General features: G+C 45.2%; 1 protein-coding gene across 4 annotated transcripts in view; it reads left to right on the top strand.

Moving 5' to 3' along the window:
- St6gal1 (ST6 beta-galactoside alpha-2,6-sialyltransferase 1) overlaps window positions 1-20,179 on the top strand; it is a 125,027-nt gene extending 104,848 nt beyond the window's left edge. For all 4 annotated transcript variants that reach the window (XM_004834812.4, XM_087186725.1, XM_087186726.1 and 1 more), the window contains 3 exons: window positions 13,327-13,425; window positions 14,842-15,016; window positions 17,364-20,179. In XM_004834812.4, the coding sequence (XP_004834869.1) occupies window positions 13,327-13,425; window positions 14,842-15,016; window positions 17,364-17,605 (516 nt within the window). In that variant the 3' untranslated portion in view covers window positions 17,606-20,179. The remainder of the gene's footprint in view (window positions 1-13,326; window positions 13,426-14,841; window positions 15,017-17,363) is intronic.
- Window positions 20,180-22,417: the final 2,238 nt, after the last annotated feature.

The following is a 22,417-nucleotide window of genomic DNA, read 5'->3' as shown; positions in this document are numbered from 1 at the left end:
CGTCTCTCTTAATCAGTGTTGGTTTGAAATCTACTTGATCTGCAAAGAGGATAGCTACTCCTGCTTTTTTTCAGGTTCCTGTCGCATGCAGTATTGTTTTCCACCCTTTAACTTTCAGTCTATGAGTTTCCTTTTGAGTTAAGTGTGTTTCTTGTATGCAGCATATTGTTGGATTTTGCTTCTTGACCCATTCTGCCAGTCTATTTCTTTTGATTGGTGAATTGAGACCATTAACGTTGATGGTTATAACTGAAATGTATTGACTTGTCATTGCTATGACTTTTTCTTTTTGTTGGGTTCTCCCCCTTTACATTTAATTTCTTGTCATGCCAGATGGGTTCATTCTGCTTTGCTTCCTGGGGTTGTGATCCTAAATGTCTGTTCCTAGGACATTGTGTAAAATTCTTTGGAGTGTTGGTTTGGTATTCACGAAGTTCCTCAGGTGCTCTTTGTCATGAAAGTATCTTATTTCTCCATCCATTTTGAAAGATAGTTTTGCAGGGTACATCAATCTGGGTTGGAGGCTGTTTTCTTTTAGGGCTTGGAATATGTCACTCCAAGCTCTTCTTGCCTTGATGGTTTGTGTTGAGCAGTCTTCTGTGATTCTGATGGGCTTTCCTTTGTATGTGATTTGTTTCTTTTCTCTGACTGCTTGGAGAACTTTGTTCTTCTGCTGTGTTTCTGGAATCTTAACAATTATATGCCTATGTGTAGATTTTTTTTGATCAAGGCTATTTGGAGTCCTATATGCCTCACTTATCTGTATGTTAAGCACTTTTCCCCTGCTTGGGAAGTTTTCTGCCATTATTTCTGTGAAGAAATTTTTTATGTCATCTCCACTCTCTCCTGTTTTTTCATTGAGACCAATCAGTCTTATGTTATTCTTTTTTGCATCATCTATCAGCTGCTGGATTGATTTCTCATGTTCCCTTATAATTTGGAAGCAATTTCTCTTTTCCTGGTCACTAATTGCAATCTTATCTTCTATATCTGAAATTCTGTCCTCACATTGGCTCATTCTGCTGTATAGACTTTCAATGGAGTTTTTCATGTCTTGGAAATCTATTTGCCTCTGTTTTATGGATTCCATTTGTTTCCTATGTTGGGATTCCATCATGTTCCTGAGCTCCTCTCTAGATTTATTAATCATGTCTTGCACTAGGGGCACAATTTCTCCTGTTATCTGAGAAATTATTTCTGATTTCCTTTTTTCCAGATCCCCTTTTGTTGCCAGTTCAGTGGGTCCAGGTGGTTGAGTATCAGAGGGTTCCATCTCATTTCCCTTTGGGGTTGCTGCAGGTGATCTGGAAGTCTGGTTTTGAGACTTATTTATGTGTTTTCTCATTTCGACTGGGGCGGGGGCTGTTAGTGCCTGCACGGATTACCTCCTCTGAGCTGGGTGAGGTGGGACAGGGGCCAGGAGCAGCGGTAGGGATGGTGACCCAAAAGCCCTTTCCTGTGGGCTGGGAGTAACTGGAGGGATGGTGGCTGGGAAACCCCTTCCTCTGGACCAAGAGCAGTGGGATGGTGGCTCAGAAGCCCCTCCCTCTGGGCCGGGAGTGGTGGGAGGGATGGTGGCCTGGAAGCCCCTTCCTCTGGGCCAGGAGCAGCGGGACAGAAGGTGACCCAAAAGCCCTTTCCTCTGGGCTGGGACCAGCGGGAAGGATGGTGACTGGGAAGCCCCTTCCTCTGGACCAGGAGCAGTGGGACGATGGCTCAGAAGCCCCTACCTCTGGGCCGGGAACAGTGGGACTCAGTACTTTGGTCTGGTGGTCTGGTGTCCTCTGCGTCTTTGTAGTGTGGAATCAGGTGGCTGCCTGTCTGCAGCAGGCTGATTTGGCATGTTCTGTTAGGCTCAGGACCTAGATAGGGCATAGGCAGACCTGCCTGTCTGCAGCGGGGTGATTTGGTGTCTTCGGCATGACTCAGGACCTCCTTAGGGTGTGCACAGACCTGCCTGTCTGCAGTGGGCTGATTCAGCATGTTCTGTGCAACTCAGGACCTAGGCAGTGCATGGGCAGACCTGTGTGTCTGCAGCGGGCTGATTCGGCGTGTGTTCCGCGCAACTCAATATAATATTTAATACAATATTAAGTTTGCATAAGTTAGAAGATTTAATGCAGTTTATGCACTCCTCATCCAAAAATTAAAAATAAAAAATGCTCCAAAGTCTAACTTTTTGGTCACTAATGTGATGCCACAAGTGAGAAATTCCACACCTGGACTCACGTGCCGAAACCTGAACTCAGGTGCACTAAAATATTGTACAGATTTACCTTCACACTGTGTTTATAATATGTATATGAAACTGAGATGAATTGTGTGTTTAGACTTCGGTTTCATACCCAAAACATCTCTTTAGGGCTATGCAAATGTTCCAAAATAAAAAAAATAAAATCTGAAATTGAAACATTTCTGGTCTCAAGCATTTTAAATAAAAGCACTCAGCTTGTGTTTTCAAGATTTCAGTACTACCCCAAACACGCATCTCCTATGAAGAGCCCAGGGACTTTTTTTCAGAAATAGGAAAACCCTAAAATGCATATGAAATCACAGGGATCCCAAATAGCTAAAACAATGCTGGAAGAGAAGTATAAAGCTGGAGAACCAACGCTTCTGATTTCAAAACTTAATCCAGTGCTTCTGTAATTAAAACAGTGTGGTACTAATTTAAAGAAAGACATATTGACCAATGAAATAGAATAGGTGGAACAAACCCTTACAGAAATGGGCATATGATGTGTTTCCAGATTCATTAAAATTACTCAATGGAAGAAAAGTCTTTTCAAGAAATAAGGCTGGGAAAACTGGCTGTCCAGATGCAAAAGGATGAACTTGGGCTCTTATCTACCAATATATACACAAATTAACTCAAAATCAATCCATGACCTACATGTCAAACCTAAAACTATGTAAAACTCTCAGATGATAACATAGGACAAAAACTTCATGACATAAAGTTTGGCAATGATTTTATGGTTATGACACTAAAGGTACAGGAGACAAAGGAAGAAAACATACAAATTGGACTGAATGAAATATTTTTAAAAATGTGTATTGATATATACTTTACAAAAGAGTACAAAGAACCCACAGAATGGGAGAAAACATTTGTAAATGATATATCCGATAAAGATTAATAAACAGGATACGTATAAAACTCTTAAAACAAGAAAAAAATCCAATTTGAAACTAAGTAAAACATTTGAATGGATATTTTTCCAAAGAAGATGTACAAATAGCCAGCAAGCAGATGAAAGGAGGCGAACACCACAATCTCTTGGGAACTACAAATCAAAACTGTATACATCAGGATGACTTCTATGAGGAGAAACTGAAACCCCTGTGCACTGTAAAATGGTTAGCTATTGTGAAAAACAGTATCTAAAAATTTAAAATAGAAGTATCATGTGTTCCAGCAATTTCACTTCTTGGCATATACTTAAAAGAACTAAAAGCAGGGCCTTGAACATGTATACCCATGCTCAGAATAGAATTATTCACAATACCTAAAATGTGGACCCCAAGTCAAGTGTCTCTTGACAGATGAATGGATAAGTAAGATTTGGTATATACATTGCACAAAATGTTACTCAACCTTAAAAAGGAAGGTCGGACATAGGTTACAACAAGGATGAATTCTGAGAACATAATATTAAATGAAATCATCCAGTTACAAAGAGAAGAGTAGTGTATAACTGTTTTTATGTGAGTTACTTGGGGTAATCACAATCCTGGTGCCAAAAAGTACAGTTTTCTCAGCGTTATTTTTTGTAAAGACTTTTCCTCTATTGAGTGATTTTAGTGAATCTAGCAACACATTATATGACCATTTCTGTCTGGAACTAGAAGGAATGAGTGCGATTGTTTAATGGGTAAAGAGTTTCATTTTTGCAAGACTGAAAAGAATTCTGGAGGTGGATGATTGGTGATCACTGGCAAACGGTATTAATGTACTTTATGCCACTGAACTACACACTTAAAATGGTTAAGATGGGCAATTTTATGTTATAAGTATTTTACCATACTAAAACAAAATTGAAAAAGATGCCAGTGGAGGAGATTGTCACAAAAAGGCAAATGCAGCATGATTCCACTTCTCTGAGATACTTGGAGTAATTAATCATCCTTAGAGACAGAAAGCAGAATGATGGGTGCCAAGGTCTACAAGGAGGAAGGACTAGGAGTCGACTAATGGGTACTATGTTTCAGTTTGTAAAGATAATAAAGTTCTATTGTGCTGATTGTACAACAGGGTGAATATACTTAATGGTACTGAGCTGGATATTTAAAGATGGATAAAATAAGTTTTGTTATGTGCATTTTATTGCAGTACTTTTTTTTTAAAGGCTGTGGGGGAGAAACTTGCTAATAAAGGGGAAAAGTGAACATAGTACAGTCAAAAGCAGAGATAATAAGTAGTTCCTGAGCCATGATGGTCGTTGAACAAAGCCCAGGGGAAGATTGACCCCAGCAGAAGGGAGTCAGTGGGAAGTAGGATGGAAAAGGCACAGTGAAGGGAATTGAAGATATAACATCAGAGACAAGGCTGCATTGGGAGGAGGGCGAAGGAGAAAGACTCTCTAGTAGAGAAGGTTCAAGCAAGGGTTTGAAATTATCACTGAGGAAGAATGGGGGATCGAGTACCCTCCAGGAATGGAGGTGGGTGTCCAGGCCATGCAGGGATACTTTGAGGCTGCAGAGTATGAATTTAGAGAGAGATTATTTTCCTCCCGATGCCTGGGTGGTGTGACCTGGAGTTCAGTAGGTGCAGCCATGAAGAGGGGGAGCATGAAGTAGCCCTGAACATTTGCTTAGCCTGGGGAAGCTACTCACCCTCCTTGGGTGCCCCTTTATGGTGTTTTGATCATACTTACTGTGAAGAACTAAAGCCAAATCCTGAAAAGATTCTGGAACTTTGTTTAAAGGCAAGGCATGGTTGCCTAGAAATGAAGAACATGGGAGTCAGATAATTAGACTGCTCAACTTCCTCCTCCAGCACTTCCTACATGAGTGGCTTGAGCCGGTTGTTCTACTGTTCTGGGCCTCAGTTCTCTTATTGGTAAAGCAGGCACAGGAGGAAGGAACCGTGAATGGTCTTTGTAGGATCAAATGATATCCTGAGTGAAGAGGCTGGTATGCAAGTTGTGGTGAAAGTCACTGCAGGAGCCTGAAGGTCTGTGTCTGCCTGGTTTGCGAATGACTGTACCTTCTCAGTGCCGGAGAGATGGGCCTCCTGTCTCCCCCAGCAGGACTGGTGAACCAGCCTGGGGCCAGCAGTAGGCAGGCAAGACTTCCGCTGAAAGATAATGTTCAGAAAAAAGTAAGATCATGGCTCTCATACGAATTGAAAACAATCTTGTGACAAAGCTTTTATTGGACTCATGCGAGGGAACCAGGCAGATGTTACAAGTGGTTGAGAAATTTGTTAAAACTGAGCAGATTTGGAGGAAAAGAATTAAACTTTTTTCATGAGGTAGGAGGGAAGTCAACCAGAACTCCTGTGGGCAACATTGAGTGAGCAGCTATCAGTTGCCTACACTTTACATAGGTCTGAATTAGCTCTAATAGAACCAGAGTCAGCTAGAGAGGAAGGAAGGGGGTGTCGTAGAGAATGCAGCGTTCTCCACTGAAGCACAGCGTCCTTTCTCACACTTCTAGATCCCTGTGCTGCCCTGTGCCAGCTCCTCAGAGGGTACACTATTTACCCCCAGGCTCCTCCTCAGGCACATGACCCTCCTTCCTCTCCTCCCTTGGGCAGCACCAAGTGTCTGGGCTGCTGCCTTAATAATCTCATCATGGGGGGCTCCATGCTGTGGTTCCTCCGGTACTGAACTGTGATGCACACCTTTCTGTCCTCACCCTGTCTTAGCTTCCATTCTAGGAAGCCGGTGGCCCATCCGGTCTATCTTGTGTCTTGGTCATTTATCCTAACTGTTTTGGGTCTGTTTGTGAGAATGACAAACTAGAGCTCGTCATTGCACAGAGAGCCCCTGGCACCCAGAACTTGCAGAGAGAACAGCTCTGGAGTTGGCAGAATCCTGCCTTAGAGTTGCTCATTCTCTTCCCAGCCAGTCAGGACCTCTTGCCACCCGCTTTCTGTTGAGCAAGGCCTGTGTTGGTTCAGCTCTCTCCATCCACTCACATGGCAAGGGACAGCCTTTTGTGCATCTGGACTGTCACGGAGCTGTGGAAAACAAAAAAAGATGCTTTTCTGACTGAGAAGGTGGCTTTTTATAGAGAACAGCATCGTACCGTGAAGTTTCAGCTCAGTAGACCTGTTCGTGCACCTGTACCAGATGTTGTTATGAGACTCAACAGGAAAACGAGAGAGCTAAATGTGGATCTTTTTAAGCAAATCCAACTTTGACCACGAGTGTAAGAAGATTTCTGTGACACTCACCTAAGCATGTGTTTTGCTCAGTGGGCCTCAAAGAAGAGATGATGGGACATGAAGACAGAATGGCTTCCTTAGCTCTTGTGCTGGGGGGCGGGGGGAGGCAAAACCTAACTCTTCTGCTTAGCGACAGTGGGTGCTGACAGATTCAACAAGTGCATTCCCAGATTATTCAAGGGAGCCCATCCTGAAATGATAGCTGTTTATTAAATACTCAAGCTGCCTAAGGGCCTCCCTTTCTTATTGCTTTTAATTTTCATGTGAGGCTTGGTCACCAACCACCATGTCACGTGAGCACACAGCAGCCCAGAGAATTTAAGTGAATTACTCTGAAGAGCTCAGAAAGTAAGAGATGGAGGTGGGATTAGGATCTGAGTCTGGGTGCCACTAACCCCTGAAATCCTTGAAGCTTTCTTTAAGCTCTGAACTTTTTTTTTCTCAAGGTCCATATAAATAGGTATTAGCAGGGCAGTGAGGTTGGATGGAATTCCACCAATGACAGTTCTAAAAACAGCTCGGGGGAGTTGGGTGGTTTTGATGGAATCTTGTTAATGGAGGATTTTGGCATTGTGATTTGGAACCTGAAATTGAAGCATGATGGATATCATGAGTTCTGCGGCTTCTTGATTTTGACCAGCAGGCACATTCTAAGTCACTGATGTTTTCAAAAAACAGAAAAGGACCGTGACTTGATATTGGATTTAGCTTGCCTTCTTATTCCAAAGTCCAGGTTTTAAGTGTTTTTTTAACACGTCAGAGCTGTTCTCAGTCTTAGTTTCCCTTGTGGTCCACCCATCTGGTGTATAGCCAGCTGGCCCAGATTCCATTCAGGCAAGCAAATAAGCTCCCACAAAATTCCTGCTCAGTGAGAAGAACAGTAGGAGAATGCAATTGCCTCCCTTCAAGGAATTCAGTTAAGGATAAAAGACCCAACCCCTGCACATACACAGAGGCTGTAAAAATACAAGGTACAGTAGGGTATGCTCTTGATCTTGAAGATTGGACAAAGGAGCAGCAGTTTTTGGCATGAGATTCTTTCTGTGAAGGCACCAATGAACCCTCAAAGAGTATAATCAAACCTCATACTTTAGAAACCAGCTGCCTTGAAATGACCTCTTATCTGATGTCATGCTCCATTTCACTTCAGCTATCACATTTAACCAGTGCTTATGTATCAGACTCTCAACCAACCTCAAGATGTCTATACTTAAAGGTGATTTGCTAACAAGTTTTGCATCCATGCTTATGAGGAATGTAGGTTTTTGTAGTTTTTCCTGTCTGGCAACGTCTGTGATATTTGGTGTCAGGGTACTTCATGAGTAAATTGAGAATTATTCTCATGAACCATCTGGAGGGGTAGAATTGATATTATTTATTTCTTAAATGTTTGATACAATTCACTGTTAAAGCCAGCTGGGCCTAGAAGTTTCTTTGTGGGAAGATTTTCAGCTAAAAATCCAATTCCTTTAATAGATATAGGGGTATTCATGTCATCTGTTTCTCTTGATTGAGCTTTGTTAGTTTGTGTCTTTCAAGATATTTTGCCACTTCTTTTAAGTTATTTAATTTATTGGTATAAGTTTTTCTTCATACTCCCTCATTGTCTTTTCAGTATCTATAGGATCTGTAATTATGTCGCCTTCTTTGAGGTGATTCAAATAGTATTAGAAATCGGAGATGAGAAGGACTTTGGAGATCAACCAGGCATTCATTTGTTCTGGAAGTTCTTATTGCATACTTTCTCCATGCCAGACTTTGAGAGGTGCTGGGATTTCAGCAGCCAGCAACACTAAAACAGAGACAGACATGACCCCTGCCCTTATGCTGCCCAGGGCCTCATCTGATCATTGTACAAGAGGACTGAAGTTGGAGGAGAGAGGGTACAAATTATATCAAGGGCAGTGACAGAGATATAGGTTTAATTCTCATGGTATTTGAAGAATTTGAAGAGGCTAGATCTTTTTGTAGGATCACTGAGAAATTCAGGGACATTTTATTTCCCTATATTGTCCTAGGCTTGCTCTGTGATCAACCAAAGATTCTGATTTCTCTAAGTGAGAAATGCTACTAGAACCCAAGATATGACCACTCATTCTTTCTGGGGTGTCTCTGATTCTTAGCTCTTTGAGCAAGTAGAGCTAGGAAATAGATACATGGACACACACATAAATGTGCACACACACACACAATATTTATGCACACAAGTATTCATGTTTCTACACACATAATAAGCATGTTTACATACACGTCTGTATATACACACATTTACATGTCTTAGTGTAACTTTGAAATTTTTAGGCATTTAGACCCCCTCTTTTGTGGGGGTCATTAGCCTGGTTTGTTCTATAAGCTTAATAAAAACACTAAGTTTAGACTATATTTAAGATACAGTACATCTGCACACACTCATACACACATACTCACACAAAACATACACAGAGGATGTATTAGCTTGGGTAGCCACAATACAATACCAGAAACTGGGCAGCTTAAACAAGAGAAATTTACTTTCTCATAGCTCTGGGGGCCAGGATCCAAGATCAAGGTGCCAATAGGTTGGATTTTGGTGAAGGCTGGTTCTTGGCTTATGGGGGGCTGCCTTTTGGTCATGTCCTTACATGACCTTTCTTCTGTGCACGCAGAGACTCTGATGTCTTTTCCTCTTCTTGTAGGGGCACCACCCTTATTAGATTAGGGCTCCACCCCATGAGCTCATTTAACTTTAATTACTTTTCTATCTCTAAATATAGTTACATTGGGGATTAGGGCTTATGTGTTTACATTTGGTGGGCAGAGGGATGGGGTTGGGGACACAATTCATTCCATAACAGAAAGGAAAAGATATGAAAACTGCAATTATGAATGGCTCTTCTTTGTGTGTATATGTGTGTGTGCATGCATGGACGCGTGTACCTGGGTATATGTGCACGCATGCTCATTACATTTTCAAACTTTCTGCAGTGGACATTTGTACCTCATAATTGGAAAGGTTGCTTTAAACAGCAACACTTCATCTCCTTGTTGTAGCCTTTTCCTGGCAGATGTCCCCTGAGGCTCCCTTGCTCTGGAAATGACTTTTTCTCCTCATTGTGAGCTCTTCACTCCCCTTCTCCCTAGGACCTCTGGACCCAGGTTGCCCTCCCTGAGCAGTAAGTACAGGAGTGCTGGAGAAGAGCATTGTTCTCCCTGCTGTGACCTTGCAGGGTGCTGTGTCCATAAACAAGGTGCTTGAGCCTGGAGGTGTGATGTGGTCCACCTAAGACCACAGTGTTAGACAAGGACCAGGGCTGGGCCTCCCACTGTCAGCCCCCTGCATAGCTTTGAGTCAGTCTTTCCTTGAGGAAATCTTTGAGCCTCACACAAAGGGGACTAATGTGGGTATGTTCGGAGCCATGTCCACTCAAGGCTGTGTGTCTGTTGGGGAGGTTGGCTTCTCTCCATTCTTTCTACCAGATCCCAGCCCTGACCATTTTGTCTTTCTCCTCTCTGAATAAAACTATCATGTATCTCCCTCATTCCCTGTTTCTTGGATTACTTTGTCATTCATCTCAAACAGCTCAGGTGAATAACCCATTCCCCATTGTACACAGGAGGACTGGGGGTGGCCTCGATGCTCCCAGGGTGCTGATAATTTAAATGTCTGCTGGTTGTATGTGTGTGTACTGCTGCAGAACACAGAATATTCTGGTCAGAGCCCAAGTCTGGCCTCTGGTCCTGGCTCTGCCTCAAACTGACCTCCAGCCTCAGACAATTCTCTCTATTCTCTAGACTTCACTGTACACATCCTGAAAATGATGGATTTGATCAGTCCCGTATTAATCTACCCACTCTGGCATGCTGCAGTTCAGACAAGAAGCAAAATTCTCCTATGCCAAATACCTCATGAAATGCTCTTTTGGACATCTCCTCCCGAGAGTATGGGTGCCCAATTTGCCCTCTTCCCAAGGGGCAGTATAGCATGTAGATTGGAAGTCTCATCTCTGGAGCCAGGTAGAAGGCTCAAATCAGACTCCTTGAATTCCAAGCTATGTGACTTACACAGTTTACATAGCATCTCTAAGTTGGTTTCCATTGTCACAAAATCGGCACATTAATATTCACTTCCTCAGGCTATTGTGAACACAACTGAGATAAATATATGAGAGTAACTGGCGTGAGTAAGCATCATTAAGCGGCATCCATTATTGTTGTTGTCATTTATTGAAAAGAAGAAAGGTTTGTGCATCTGTCTGGAAATTTCCATCAGTGAAGCCACAGATCCTGGAGCTGGAATGTCTCCAGGAGCCGGAAGATGCTGCCACTAGCTTCATGTCTTGCACACTAAGAAGATTGCTGGAGAGGGGCCATGTCAGGAGGAGACAATTTTTTAAATCTCAGCTTTCACTGATACTCATCATAATGTGTAAATAAACCACCAGGCATCAGCGCTCTGCATAGACAAAGGCATAGCTAAAGAAAAGACTTCCTGTTCTCACTAGACCAACTGTTTGGGGTGTGGGCTGGGCTGAGGGGAGAGTTCTGTCTTAGAAGACATCTACAGATGCATGGGAAGGGCTCTCTGCCTCCAGAGCCTCCCTGCCACTATCTCAGTCACATCTACTTGGCAAAACCTTTTCTGCTAGGAAGCCTGCTCCAACTTTGCCTGTACCACCAAAGAAGCTCAGACCTCGCTGCCATGACCCCTTCCGACATCTCTCTGATCCCTTCCGCCTCTCTCCCTGTGTCCTAGGCATGCTGAGCAGTTCCTAAACAGGCTGCCCACCATCCCAGTAAGGATTGGGTTTGTCTGCCAGTGACAGGAACATTCCACACATCTCCGAGACTAGCATAACAAGACCAAGATATATTTCTCTCATAGAAAAGTCCAGAGGTAGACATTCCAGAGCTTTCATGATGTTCCACAGGGTTAAAATCCCAGGTTCTTCCTTCTTCATGGGTTTGTCATTCTTAACATGTGACTCTACTTCACAGTTCACAATGACTGCTCAAGCTCCAGCCACCATATTCACTTTTTAGCCAGTAGGAAGGGGGATGAAACAAGGAAAGCCATGACCCTGCCTCTGAGGGCACTTCCTGCAGGTCATACTTGCTGACACACCATTGGTCAGAGTTAGTCACATGCCAATTTAGCTGCAAGAGAGCCTGGGAAATTTTTATTTCAGGTATTCTGTGTTAGGTAGGCCTATGTCCTTTCAAGTCAACACAGGTTAAAAGTTAGGTTAAAAGTCAGAGTTGTTTGTTACCAAGGAAGAAATAGAGAATGGCTAGTGGGTGACCACTAGCAGTTTCTGCCACATACTCTCACATCTGGGAATTTGCACTTGTTCCAGCCTTGGTCCAGAACATCCTGTCTCTCCTTAATGCTCACTCACCCATGGTCATCTTCACACTATCTCTATTGTGGCTCCTCAGCACCTTTACAGGTGCACAGTCCCTGGTGAGAATGGGCCCAGACCAGTGTTTCTTGACTCAAATATGCTCTGGATGAATGAATTTCATCCTTAGGCCTGTAGGGACACCCTGTGGCTGTGGGGACAGAGAGGGCAGTGCAATGATCTTAGATTCTTAGCAATTGCTGTCCTTCAGGCAGCTCTTGGATAATTTCCCTCCCCACAGTCATGTTCAGACACCACCACCACAGTGCCAATGATTAGGTTTCAGCCTTGGTGACGGTGGTCCAGGTAGGAGAGATTATGGTTGTGATTCTTGCATTCATTTGCCATCAGTTTTTGATTTGATTTCTACCATGTTCCCTTCTCACTTGGGCCACATCTGTTCCACTTGCTCTTTAGGATGATTGGCAAGTGATCTCATGGTTCAGTTTTGGCTTTCTAACTTTCTAAGAGGGACGTGACTCCTTTCATTAATAAGCCCTCGGGGCTACTTTTCTGTCTTTCTTATTAACTCATCTTCTCTATGTGATCCTCAAGACAGCTCCTGTTTGAGACAGTAGAGAAGTGTTGTCTCCATTTCCTACATAGGAAAATGAAGGGCTAAGAGGTTACCCCACAGTCACAGATAAGTTAGTGTCAAAGCCAAGAGTTGAGCCTGGGTCTTTTGGTATCCAAGTCCAGTATCTTTCACCATCTGCTACCACATTTTTATTATTTTGATAAATCATTTAATAAACATTTCCATGTGGATTTTCCCTGAGTTTGGATTCTTTCTTGGGATAGATTCCCCAAGTCTCAATATGCTTTTATAAAAAGGCTCCTAATACATCCTGCAAAATTGTTCCCGCTGGTTGTTACACTCATGTGTAAGCCAGTTGGGTTGAATTCCCCATGTGCAGCCCACCCCAGGAGCCTGGGGTTGAGGGAGAGGAGCTGTGGCTGCTTTGCCCAAAAAATTGCACATGATCATCTCCCTAGCATGGTGAGATTCTTGTGTTCAAAGTTGGAGTCTCTCCACTCAGCCATAGACATGGTGATCTGTTCTAAGACTGCAGGAACTCTTGACTGTGCTGGACCTCATGAGAGAGATGTATGCATGCCATGTACTGGACTTTGAGCTGATTGAATGGATTTCCCGAGATATGATATATTATTTATATTATAAGTATCTATTATATTCTAATCGCATTCTCTACATTATATTATAACTTAAAACATCACTATGCTGATCCCCCTCAAAGTGGGATGTCACACGACTAGGAGACCATATCATTTTTCACTATACCCTCACCCCGAGTTCCAGTCTGAATGGAGTTTCTGCACCATGGTTAATGGCTTGTGACAAATGTCCTTTCAAGTTGGCACAGTTCAAGCTGGCATCACCTTCCTCTCATTGAAGGTAATGTTGCACCAACTCAGAGCCCCATGGAGAGCTTGAGGACTCAGTTAGTGTCTGGTTATGTGTCACTTGTTACCATGAGCCCAGCATCCACACCTAAACGTTCAAGTTGACAAACTCATTTCTTTCTTCTGTAGTTGGTCACCACAGAAGGGCGCTTCCTCAGGGACAGTTTGTACAGTGAAGGAATCCTGATTGTGTGGGACCCGTCCATGTACCATGCAGATATCCCAAAGGTAAGTGAGGGACTGAGTCTCTTGTTTGCCTGCTGATTCTCCTGAATTCCTCAGTTCTTAAAGTCCTGGCTGAGGTGAGCCAGTCCTGGCTACTTGAGTTTTAGGCACCCCACTTCATCTGGACTAGTGGATTCAGAAGTGCTCCTATCCCAGACCAGCTGCTCTCCAGGCCCTGCCCTGCATTGCCATGGACTTGTCTCTCAGTTATGGCTGGAGTTCTCGCTGTCCAGAGTAGATTGTGTTCACTAATACAGTTATTCCTGGCGAGCATCCACAGGAATAGATAACAGTTACTCTTATCCCTGTAGTAATGTTACCACACTTCTGTCCTGTGCCTCCGATTTCCAGAATTCTTCTCATTTTACTCTGATAACACTATAAGTAAGTGGATGGAAGCATGGGTTTTCCCATTTTGCAGACAGAGAAACCAGAATGTGGATAAGGGAAGTCACTTGTCCCAGGGCTTGATTCCTAAGCAGAGAGCCTAGATTAGCACCATCGACTCTTTCAGTGAAGGAGCCAAGGGTCAATGGCCTGCTGGACTCCTAGGCTTTCTGGAACAGTCTGTTTGTTACATGTGTCAGTTGGCCTCTGCCTGCTGTGGGCTGCAGGGACCTCAGAAAGGCAGATGGAACTGTTCTTGGGACACTTCATTCTTTTTTTTTCAGTACCAGGGATTGAACTTGGGTCCTTGCACTTTTGATGCAGGTGGTGGAACCACTGAGCTAAGTCTCCAGCCCAGGACACTTAATTCTTAAGGTGGCTGCACCAACTCACATGGCTGATAGCCTCTCGTGTTCCCGGTACCCTTTTTACCTTAGTTCCTACAGTTTTGCACTGATCTCACTTAGAACTCAAATTGTCCTGGTCAGGAGAAAGACTCTAAACCCAGAGATGTGGCAACTCAGGCTCTGGTTTTCTCTCCTTCAAAAATGAGAGTACTTTGTGGCCAGACAGGGTGGCATGCATCTGTGGTCCTGTTGTCCCAGCTGCTTGGGAGGCTGAGACAGGAAGATCACTTGAGTCTGGAGATTTGAGGCTAGTCTAGGCAATGTAGCAAGACCCCATCTCAAAAGGAGAGAGAGAGAGAGAGAGAGAGAGAGAGAGAGAGAGAGAGAGAGAGAGAGGAAGATGGGATTAGATGGGGCCCTTTTCAGCTATGATATCATTTCCAGGCTCTATGACCCTAAAGTGTGAAGCTGTTCAGGGTCACCAAGTCCAACATTCTTGTAGGTACAGACTTTGGGCTTTGTCCTGCTGTGCAGAAGTCTGGGATCTGCTCTGAGGGAAGGGCTGAGTCTCAGGATCCTGCCCTAGTCCTCCCCCTCCCATGTCCTTTGATGAGAATGACTAATTATGAGGAACACGGGCATGGGCACATTTCTCTCCTGAGATCACCGCTTTCTTCTTTTTCAGTGGTACCAGAATCCCGACTACAATTTCTTTAATAACTATAAGAGCTATCGCAAGCTGCACCCCGACCAGCCCTTTTACATCCTCAGACCCCAGATGCCTTGGGAGCTGTGGGATGTTCTTCAGGAAATCTCCCCAGAAGAGATCCAGCCAAATCCCCCATCCTCTGGGATGCTCGGTAAGTCCCCATGTGGGGAAAGACCTTGTGTGGTTGTTTCCAGAAGAGATAAGCTCTCTTTGGGTGTTTCACCCATCCATTCCTTTATTTGTTCACCTAAACAATTGCTAATATTTGCTCTGCTGGTTCACTGGGCCAAGTTCTGTCTAACATACAGAAAGAAGATATGATTCTTCTCCTTTAGGATATCTACCGGGAGGATTCAGTCAGGTATCTGAGATGGTAGACAGGAGAGAGGACCCCCTTCTAGCTTCGTGCAGGAAGTAGCACTGGCTAGGCCTTGGAGAGGGCAGCACTTGGTGATGAAATGGAGTAAACTGCACACATGGCAGCAGAGGAGGCAGAAAAACAGGAGGAACAGGGCTGTGCCTTGTAGGGTAAGCAAGGTTCTTATCTCAGGCTTACAATTTAGAGGGGCACCTCAGAACTTAGTAATCAAGCAATGCTTTAATGAAGTGTTTCTAAACATCACAGTTAATACCAAAAATTATGATAAATGAGATACCAAATATTTCAATAAAGACAGGATCAGGGCCCAGGGGGGATGTAGCTCAGTGGTGCAGCACCTGCCTGGCAAGGCGGGGCCCTGGGTTCGATTCCCAGTACCAAAAAAAAGACAGGATCCATAACAGTGCTGTGGAGTCCTATTGGAACCTGAAGCAGAGGAAAAGTCAGTTACACAATCTTGTCTTTATTTGTCCACCCTAGTGAGTACCTGACCTGAGTCACAGTCCTGAGAGAAGAACGCATGGGGACACTCCCCTGGAAATGGGGATGAGTGGTCTGTGGGACCTGGATTGGAATAGGTCAGGGATAAAGGCTCCTGAACGCTGGTCAAAGGGTCTCTCCTTAGACTTTCTCCATACTTCTCAGTCCTCGTGGTGCATCTGCCATCCTCTCTTTTGCTGTTTGGATCACTGAGTCATTTCCATGAGGCTGCAGGCTGGCTGTACATAAGGCTGGGAGCTCCTTCCTTGGAGCCCCACAGTGGACCACTTTCCCGGTGGATGGTCCAGCCAGTCCCCACTGACTACTTCCCCTGCTAGGCTGCAAAGTCTTCCAGGGCGGTAACCGTGGTTGCCTTACCTGTGTGAGTCTGGCACGGAATAGTCCTTTGGAAAATGATAGTAAACGAGTAAGGAAGTTTACTCTCAGAGGCATTCCTATAGAAAGAGGTTGGGACTCACAGTATCGCGTCTTCTTTACCCTTTGCTTCAGCTTTTGGATGGATGGTGCTTTGAGGGCTGTTCCTGAGCCTTTCAAGCAGAAGTGATTAGCATTCTGAGGCACACACCTTCCGGTTGCCCCTCTCCCCTCCCTCCTGGCTCTCACCCCTCCACCCCACTCTGCAGCTTCCAGCAGGTTTACTTGAGCCTTCTCCTGTGAGAAGGTCTTCCTTCTTGAGGGATCTGCTGCACCCATGTTGGTGTTGGTCACTTCCTCATGTCCTGAGGGACGGCCTGCTGAGTGCTTAGGGCAGACAGCGCTTTCCCCATGTCTACCTCTCCTAAAACAAAGTGGCTGCTAGCGTTTACAGGGTTTTTTTTGTTTTTTTTTAAATTTAGGTACCGGGGATCGAACTCAGGTCCTTGCACTTGCGCAGCAGGCGGCGAAACCACTGAGCTAAATCCCCGGCCCCAACTTTTACAGTTTTTAAAGAGCCTGAGGCCCAGAGAGGGCCCATTTTTGCACAAGATAACCCAGCCAGTTGGGGACAAGTGTAGGTGGGAGTGTGAGCTCCCAGCCCCCTGACTGGGCTGGGAACTCACTGTTCTGTACAGCCTCTCCGGAGCACACCAGCCTGGGCCATACCTCCTTGACCATACCCTCCCTTCCTCACTGAGCGGAGTTCAACACAGGCCAAAGGGTGCTGTTCCTCCAATTTTCTCTTCCCAGCTATGAGAAGAAGTTTTCCCTCCTCTGTACTTACTCCTGTGAGCACTCTATAGACGAACCTTTTTCCAAATTGTACCATCTACAGGGCTTCTCCAGGGTATAAAGTGCTAGGAAGTGTTAAGGACATGTGATGGCGTTGTCTCTTTAGTGTATAGCTTATTCCCCCGATATGGAGTCCTTCAGTCTGCTGACATTGAGGGAGGACTTATGTTCCCCACTCTGGCCAAGGTTCTTGGGACACAAAGGTACATAAGGTGCATACAGTGCTGTATCCTGAGGAACAGTCTGCTGCTCCTGGTTTACCAAAGTCATACTGGAAATCAGAGGAATCCATAGGAACCCCACTGGCTACCGCTCCACAGTTTGGGTCACGAGCGGCTCACCCCTTGGGCAGAGCTCTGGGGTGCTGGGATGGGCGGTTAGGTGGGACTCACTTCTGCTCCCTCTGCAGGTATCATCCTCATGATGACGCTGTGTGACCAGGTGGACGTTTATGAGTTCCTCCCATCCAAGCGCAAGACTGACGTGTGCTACTACCACCAGAAGTTCTTTGACAGCGCCTGCACGATGGGTGCCTACCACCCACTCCTTTTTGAGAAGAATATGGTGAAGCACCTCAACGAGGGCACAGATGAAGACATCTACCTGTTTGGGAAAGCCACACTGTCTGGCTTCCGGAACCTTCGCTGCTGAGCCTGGGCCCCTGGTCAGGCACCTTCTTCTTCTCCATTGGTCATTTTATGGCTGCTCATTGGCCACTGCAGCCCAGGAGGACCATCTTCAGGAGCAGCCTCAGCCAGCTGATTGGACTCTAGAGGCTCTAGAGGGCAGGGCCTCTGGGGTTTCCAGAGACCAGGGCCAAAGAAACCAGGCCCAGCCTTCCTCACAGGGACAGAGCTTGTCAGCCCAGCCTCCGGTCACACAAACAGACACACATACCTGACATCCTTTCTACACAGCATCTTCCCTCGACACACAGGTAGAGGCAAAATCTGCCTTTCTCCCCTGGGCTGCCAAATCTGGGCTTTGTTTTACCCAACGGAATGATGTTTTCCTCACAAACCAGCATTCTGGGTTGCTTGAGAGCTCTACCTAGATGTCGATATTTTAAAGAAACCCCAAATCATGATTGTACCAGGTGCAGGGTGGCTCTGGGGTGCAAGTAGTTTGGGCTATTGGAAACATCTCAGTTTCTCCAGAACAAAGTTGCTCAGTGCACTGGGGCATGTGGAGGGATGAGCCTGCTCTCCACTTGGCCGGGAGACACACGCTGTACACTGTGCCCATGGTCCTAGCAAGCTTCATAGAACTGGGGCATGGGAATGGGCTGCACAGGAAGAGAAGAAACATATCAAATAGATTTCATCTGAGTCACTTTAACTTTCCTTTCTGCCTTTATCACCAGTATTTTATTCTCTAAGATCTGCTAGGATATAGAGGCTCTGGCCTTTTTATTTTTTTGAGGAAGCCTCCTACCCACTAAGTGTTGGCACTAAGTGTAGTATCACAGCAGGCACCAGACAAGCCAGAGCCCCTGAACCCTGATTTCTGTAGGTTTGGCCTGGCCTGACCTTCTTCACCCAGTGGGGTTTATGCACTATATTCCAACTCTTCCTTTTTTAATGTCTACACCCCAAACCTCTTCCTAACAGCTGTCATTTTTACCCCTTTAATCATCCCCTCACCAATTACTGGCAATCATATTTCACTTTAAAAGTATCCTGACCCCACTTTCTCTGACCTCATAAGCCTTTTGCAAAAACGGTCTCCTAGGGAGTTGGGGTTGTGCTTCTCTAGGACTGATGGCACTCCCAGAGGCCAGAACCTGGGAGATCACAACTGATTCTCACAAGGCATGGTGTGTATGAAGTCACATTGCCACACCTTCTGCTCAGTCCCAGCAGGGAGGCATTGTGAGAGTCCCCAGGTGCTATCTGCCCACTGTGGTTTGCACGGATGCTCCCCCGAGTTTTTTCCTGTTTCCTGTCCATTTGGTCCCCATTGAAGAGAAGTTAGATGACTTGCTTAAGATCACACAGAAAGGATGCAGAGCCAGGGTTTTCAGAACTAGGACTCTGGACTCCCACGTGCTCCAGCATCGATAGTGTTTGAGTTCCAAACTGACCATCTTGGAACTAGATACTCATTTACTGCCACTCCCCTGGCCTCTGTAGGCAGAAGAAAAAGCCCTGGCTTTTCAAGTTGATGCTCCCCTACCTAATTGCTGTGGCACCTTGGGAAAATTCTCACCCCTGTTTCCACATCTGAAAACTTAGGGTGATGATCCTACCTTACTGGGTGATTGTGAGGATTGCAGAAAAGCAGCTGTATCAGTAGGTACCTAGTCCATGAGGGGCTCCTTCCGTTCTTTCTTCCTTCATCAAGGGCTGCTCTGTGCACATCTAGGCCCGACCTTGCTGCAATGGAGAATGGAGTCGGGAAGGGGAGCGAGGGTCCTGTGCTCAGGGAATTGGCTGTTTTATTGGGAGACAACAATTGCTCCTCTTGGAACATCTGGAAAAACACTCAAGTCTGCGGACGATGCAGGGCCTGGCCCTCTTCACTGCCTGCAGCCCAGGTCAGGTCTACTTGGGAATGAGTGGAGCACGTGGCTTGCTGGACCGCTTAAGTGAGACTCCTTAGCTCTCTGTGGGCCCCCAGATTCCTGGCTTGTTTTATGTTCTGATTGGACATACTCATGACCACAGAGTGCTAAGAAAGGTGGCATTCTGCCAGCAGGAGACATGTGTCCTCTGTAGAGACAGACTACACTGGGTAGAATCTAGTTTTCAGGGTTTTTTTTGGTTACCAGGAATCAAACTCAGGGCCCCTGCATGCCAGACAGGTGCTGCACCACTGAGCTACATTCCTGGCCCATTTAATTGTTATTGTTAATATGAGATTAAATTAATTTATGATTTTGAAAGTCTGCCGAGCTTTGAATTCTATGCTCTGTAAATGTGGAAACCTTGGAGAAATGCAAAGAAGATGTGGATGTAATCATTGGCCTGTGTTTAATGTTTTTGACAGATAATTTTAAAGCTATGTCTGAATGCTGCGGGAAAGCCTGTCTGTGTGATTCCGTCTTCAGGAGGCATCTATTCCTCCTGTATCATGCAGTCCCCTCTAATCCTTCCAAATAAGCTATTGCTGTTCGTTTGGATTTGAGACTTTAGTCTCACCAGAAAGTTCTGAAATATGCCTAAGCTAGTTCTGAATTACCCAAAGATTGTATACATTTGTAAAATAAAGGTGATTTTTAAAAAGCTTGCTTCTTTGTTTTAGCTGCTGAGGGAATGAATACTCACCACTGATTCTCATGTCCTAGAAGGACACAGCTGGGATTTGGCGTCCTGCAGTCCTCTCCCCTCACTAGTTCTCTGCCTTCAGCCTTCCTCATCAGTGCTCCAGAAAAAGGAGTACTCATTATTTGTAAAGATAGCATCTTGGAAATATTGACTGGTTTATCAATTTTCCTTCTTTTTGTTCTTGCCTAGATTCAAGTAACTAAACTATTGTTCATCCCATACATCAGGGAAGGGAAACAACAGAATGAAAGAAAGCAGAAATTTCCAAAATTCTTAAAGGAATGATATCCTAAGGGAATAGCCAAATGTTTGAATAAAAATCCTGAAGGGCAGCAGGATTTAGAGGAGAAAAGATGATTTCCCCCTGGTAAGCTGCTCACTCTCTGGATAGAGGTTTAACCTGCCCCCATAATTTATATATTGAATTCTTAGCCTCCAATATTTCCAAATGTGACCTCATTTGGAAACAGGGTCATTGCAGATGTAATTAGTTAAGATGAGGTCATACATACTGTAGTAGGGTGGGCCCCTCACCCCATAGGACTGGTGTCCTCATAAAAAGAGGAAACTCAGAGACAGAACCCCATGCGATGGAGCCTGAGATCAGGGTGACTTACTACAACTCAGGGAACACCAAAGATTGCCAGAAAACCACCAGAAGCTAGGGAGAGGTGTAGAAAAGATTCTTCCTCACAACCCTCAAAAAGATCTAATCCTGCTAATGCCAATATCCTTATCTCAGAGGTCAGCTACCAGTAAATTTCTGTTGTTTCAGCCACATGTTTTGGGGTCCTTTACCCTTTGCACCTCTAGCAAACTGATGGAATGCCCTCTCCCTCGTACTCCATTCACACCCCCTTCTGTAACTCCCCTGCACTGGGGCTGCAAAGAACAAGGCAGGGAATGTGCTTACCAAAGGCCCAGTGTCCTGCTTCCCAGCCAAAGCTTTGGGGGACTGCAAGTTCTTGATGCTGAAGTGTCATGGGCCCTCCGGTCCAGTCCAGCCTTGCTGATGAGACCATGGGCAAAGGGCACCTGAGTTATGCTCAGCTGTCAGAGAGCTCTGAAGACTGTATCCCTGACTCCGCACCCCATCCTTTAACTTTGTAAACTCCCCAGGACTCTTCCTCTCCTTAAGGACAGAGGTGGAGCATCTATCTGGTTTCCTGTAGAATGGCAGCTCAAAAGTGAAGTTCTAGAACAGACATCATTGAGTTTGGCTCTGAGACTTGTGCTTGCCAAACTTCCAGTGGCCCTAAGTCTGCCTAAGGTCTTCCCACTAGTGAGCCAGGTGAGCTGGGCCCTCTGTCCAGGTCTGGAGGTTGTTCTTCCCTGGCTCCCACTCTGCCGTTTGCTTCTTTTTTGTGTGAATCAGGAGTGGGGAAGTGAAAACTGGGACCCTGGTCCCTCTGCTGCTTGGGAGAAGAAAGTGCTAAGGAAAGGGAAAGGGATCCTTTCCTGCAACTTCCACTCCCACCTCCACTGGCAGGGATCTCCTCACAGACAGAGCTCAACCCTCAGCGTCTTAGAGAACATTCTCAGAGGATGCTTCACACCTGAGTAGCGTGAACTCCCCTCCCATGCCTGGTGAGAAGGACCAGGATGTGTGGGGGCACCTTATGGCCTCAGGGCCACCTTCCTTTCTCACAGCGACAGGAACTCTCACACAGAAAAGTCCATCCAGGTGGGCTGGGATAAATGGCCTTACTGGTACCCCTGGAATCTCCTATTGGAGGCATCCATGTCTGCCCGTCCTCAGGATTAATGGTAAATCAACTTTTCAGTGGGAAGAAAAATTCTCTCTAAATCATAGCATTAATTCACTTTGAGCACCTGCTACATGCCTGGCAGTGGGTAGCAGTGATGAAGACTTACAGCACCTACCCTCCAAGAACTGGAAGTCTGCCCTGACCCTGTGTAGGTGTCTGGAAAGTTAGCCTGGATAATACTGCATTGTTGATAGGCGTACGTTTGTAACTGCTTACAAGAAAAATACCATGCAAGTGTCAGATGAAGAAATGTGATAATCCAAGGTAAAGTGCAGTAGTGAAGTTATAGAGGAAAGAGGCTCATTTTAACAAGGGGATTTGGGAAGTCTTCATGGGTAACAGTCTTCAGGGCTGGGTGCGATTCTGTCTTTTTCTTTAAATAAATGTTTTTTCTGATTATCAAAGTAATACATATTCATTGTCAAAAG

The sequence above is a fragment of the Heterocephalus glaber genome, unplaced genomic scaffold (genome assembly GCF_053883595.1).
Source record: "Heterocephalus glaber isolate CG9 unplaced genomic scaffold, H.glaber_assembly_v1.0 deba00001504, whole genome shotgun sequence".
Classification (NCBI taxonomy): Eukaryota; Metazoa; Chordata; class Mammalia; order Rodentia; family Bathyergidae; genus Heterocephalus; species Heterocephalus glaber.
This window is presented reverse-complemented; position numbering and strand designations above follow the sequence as displayed.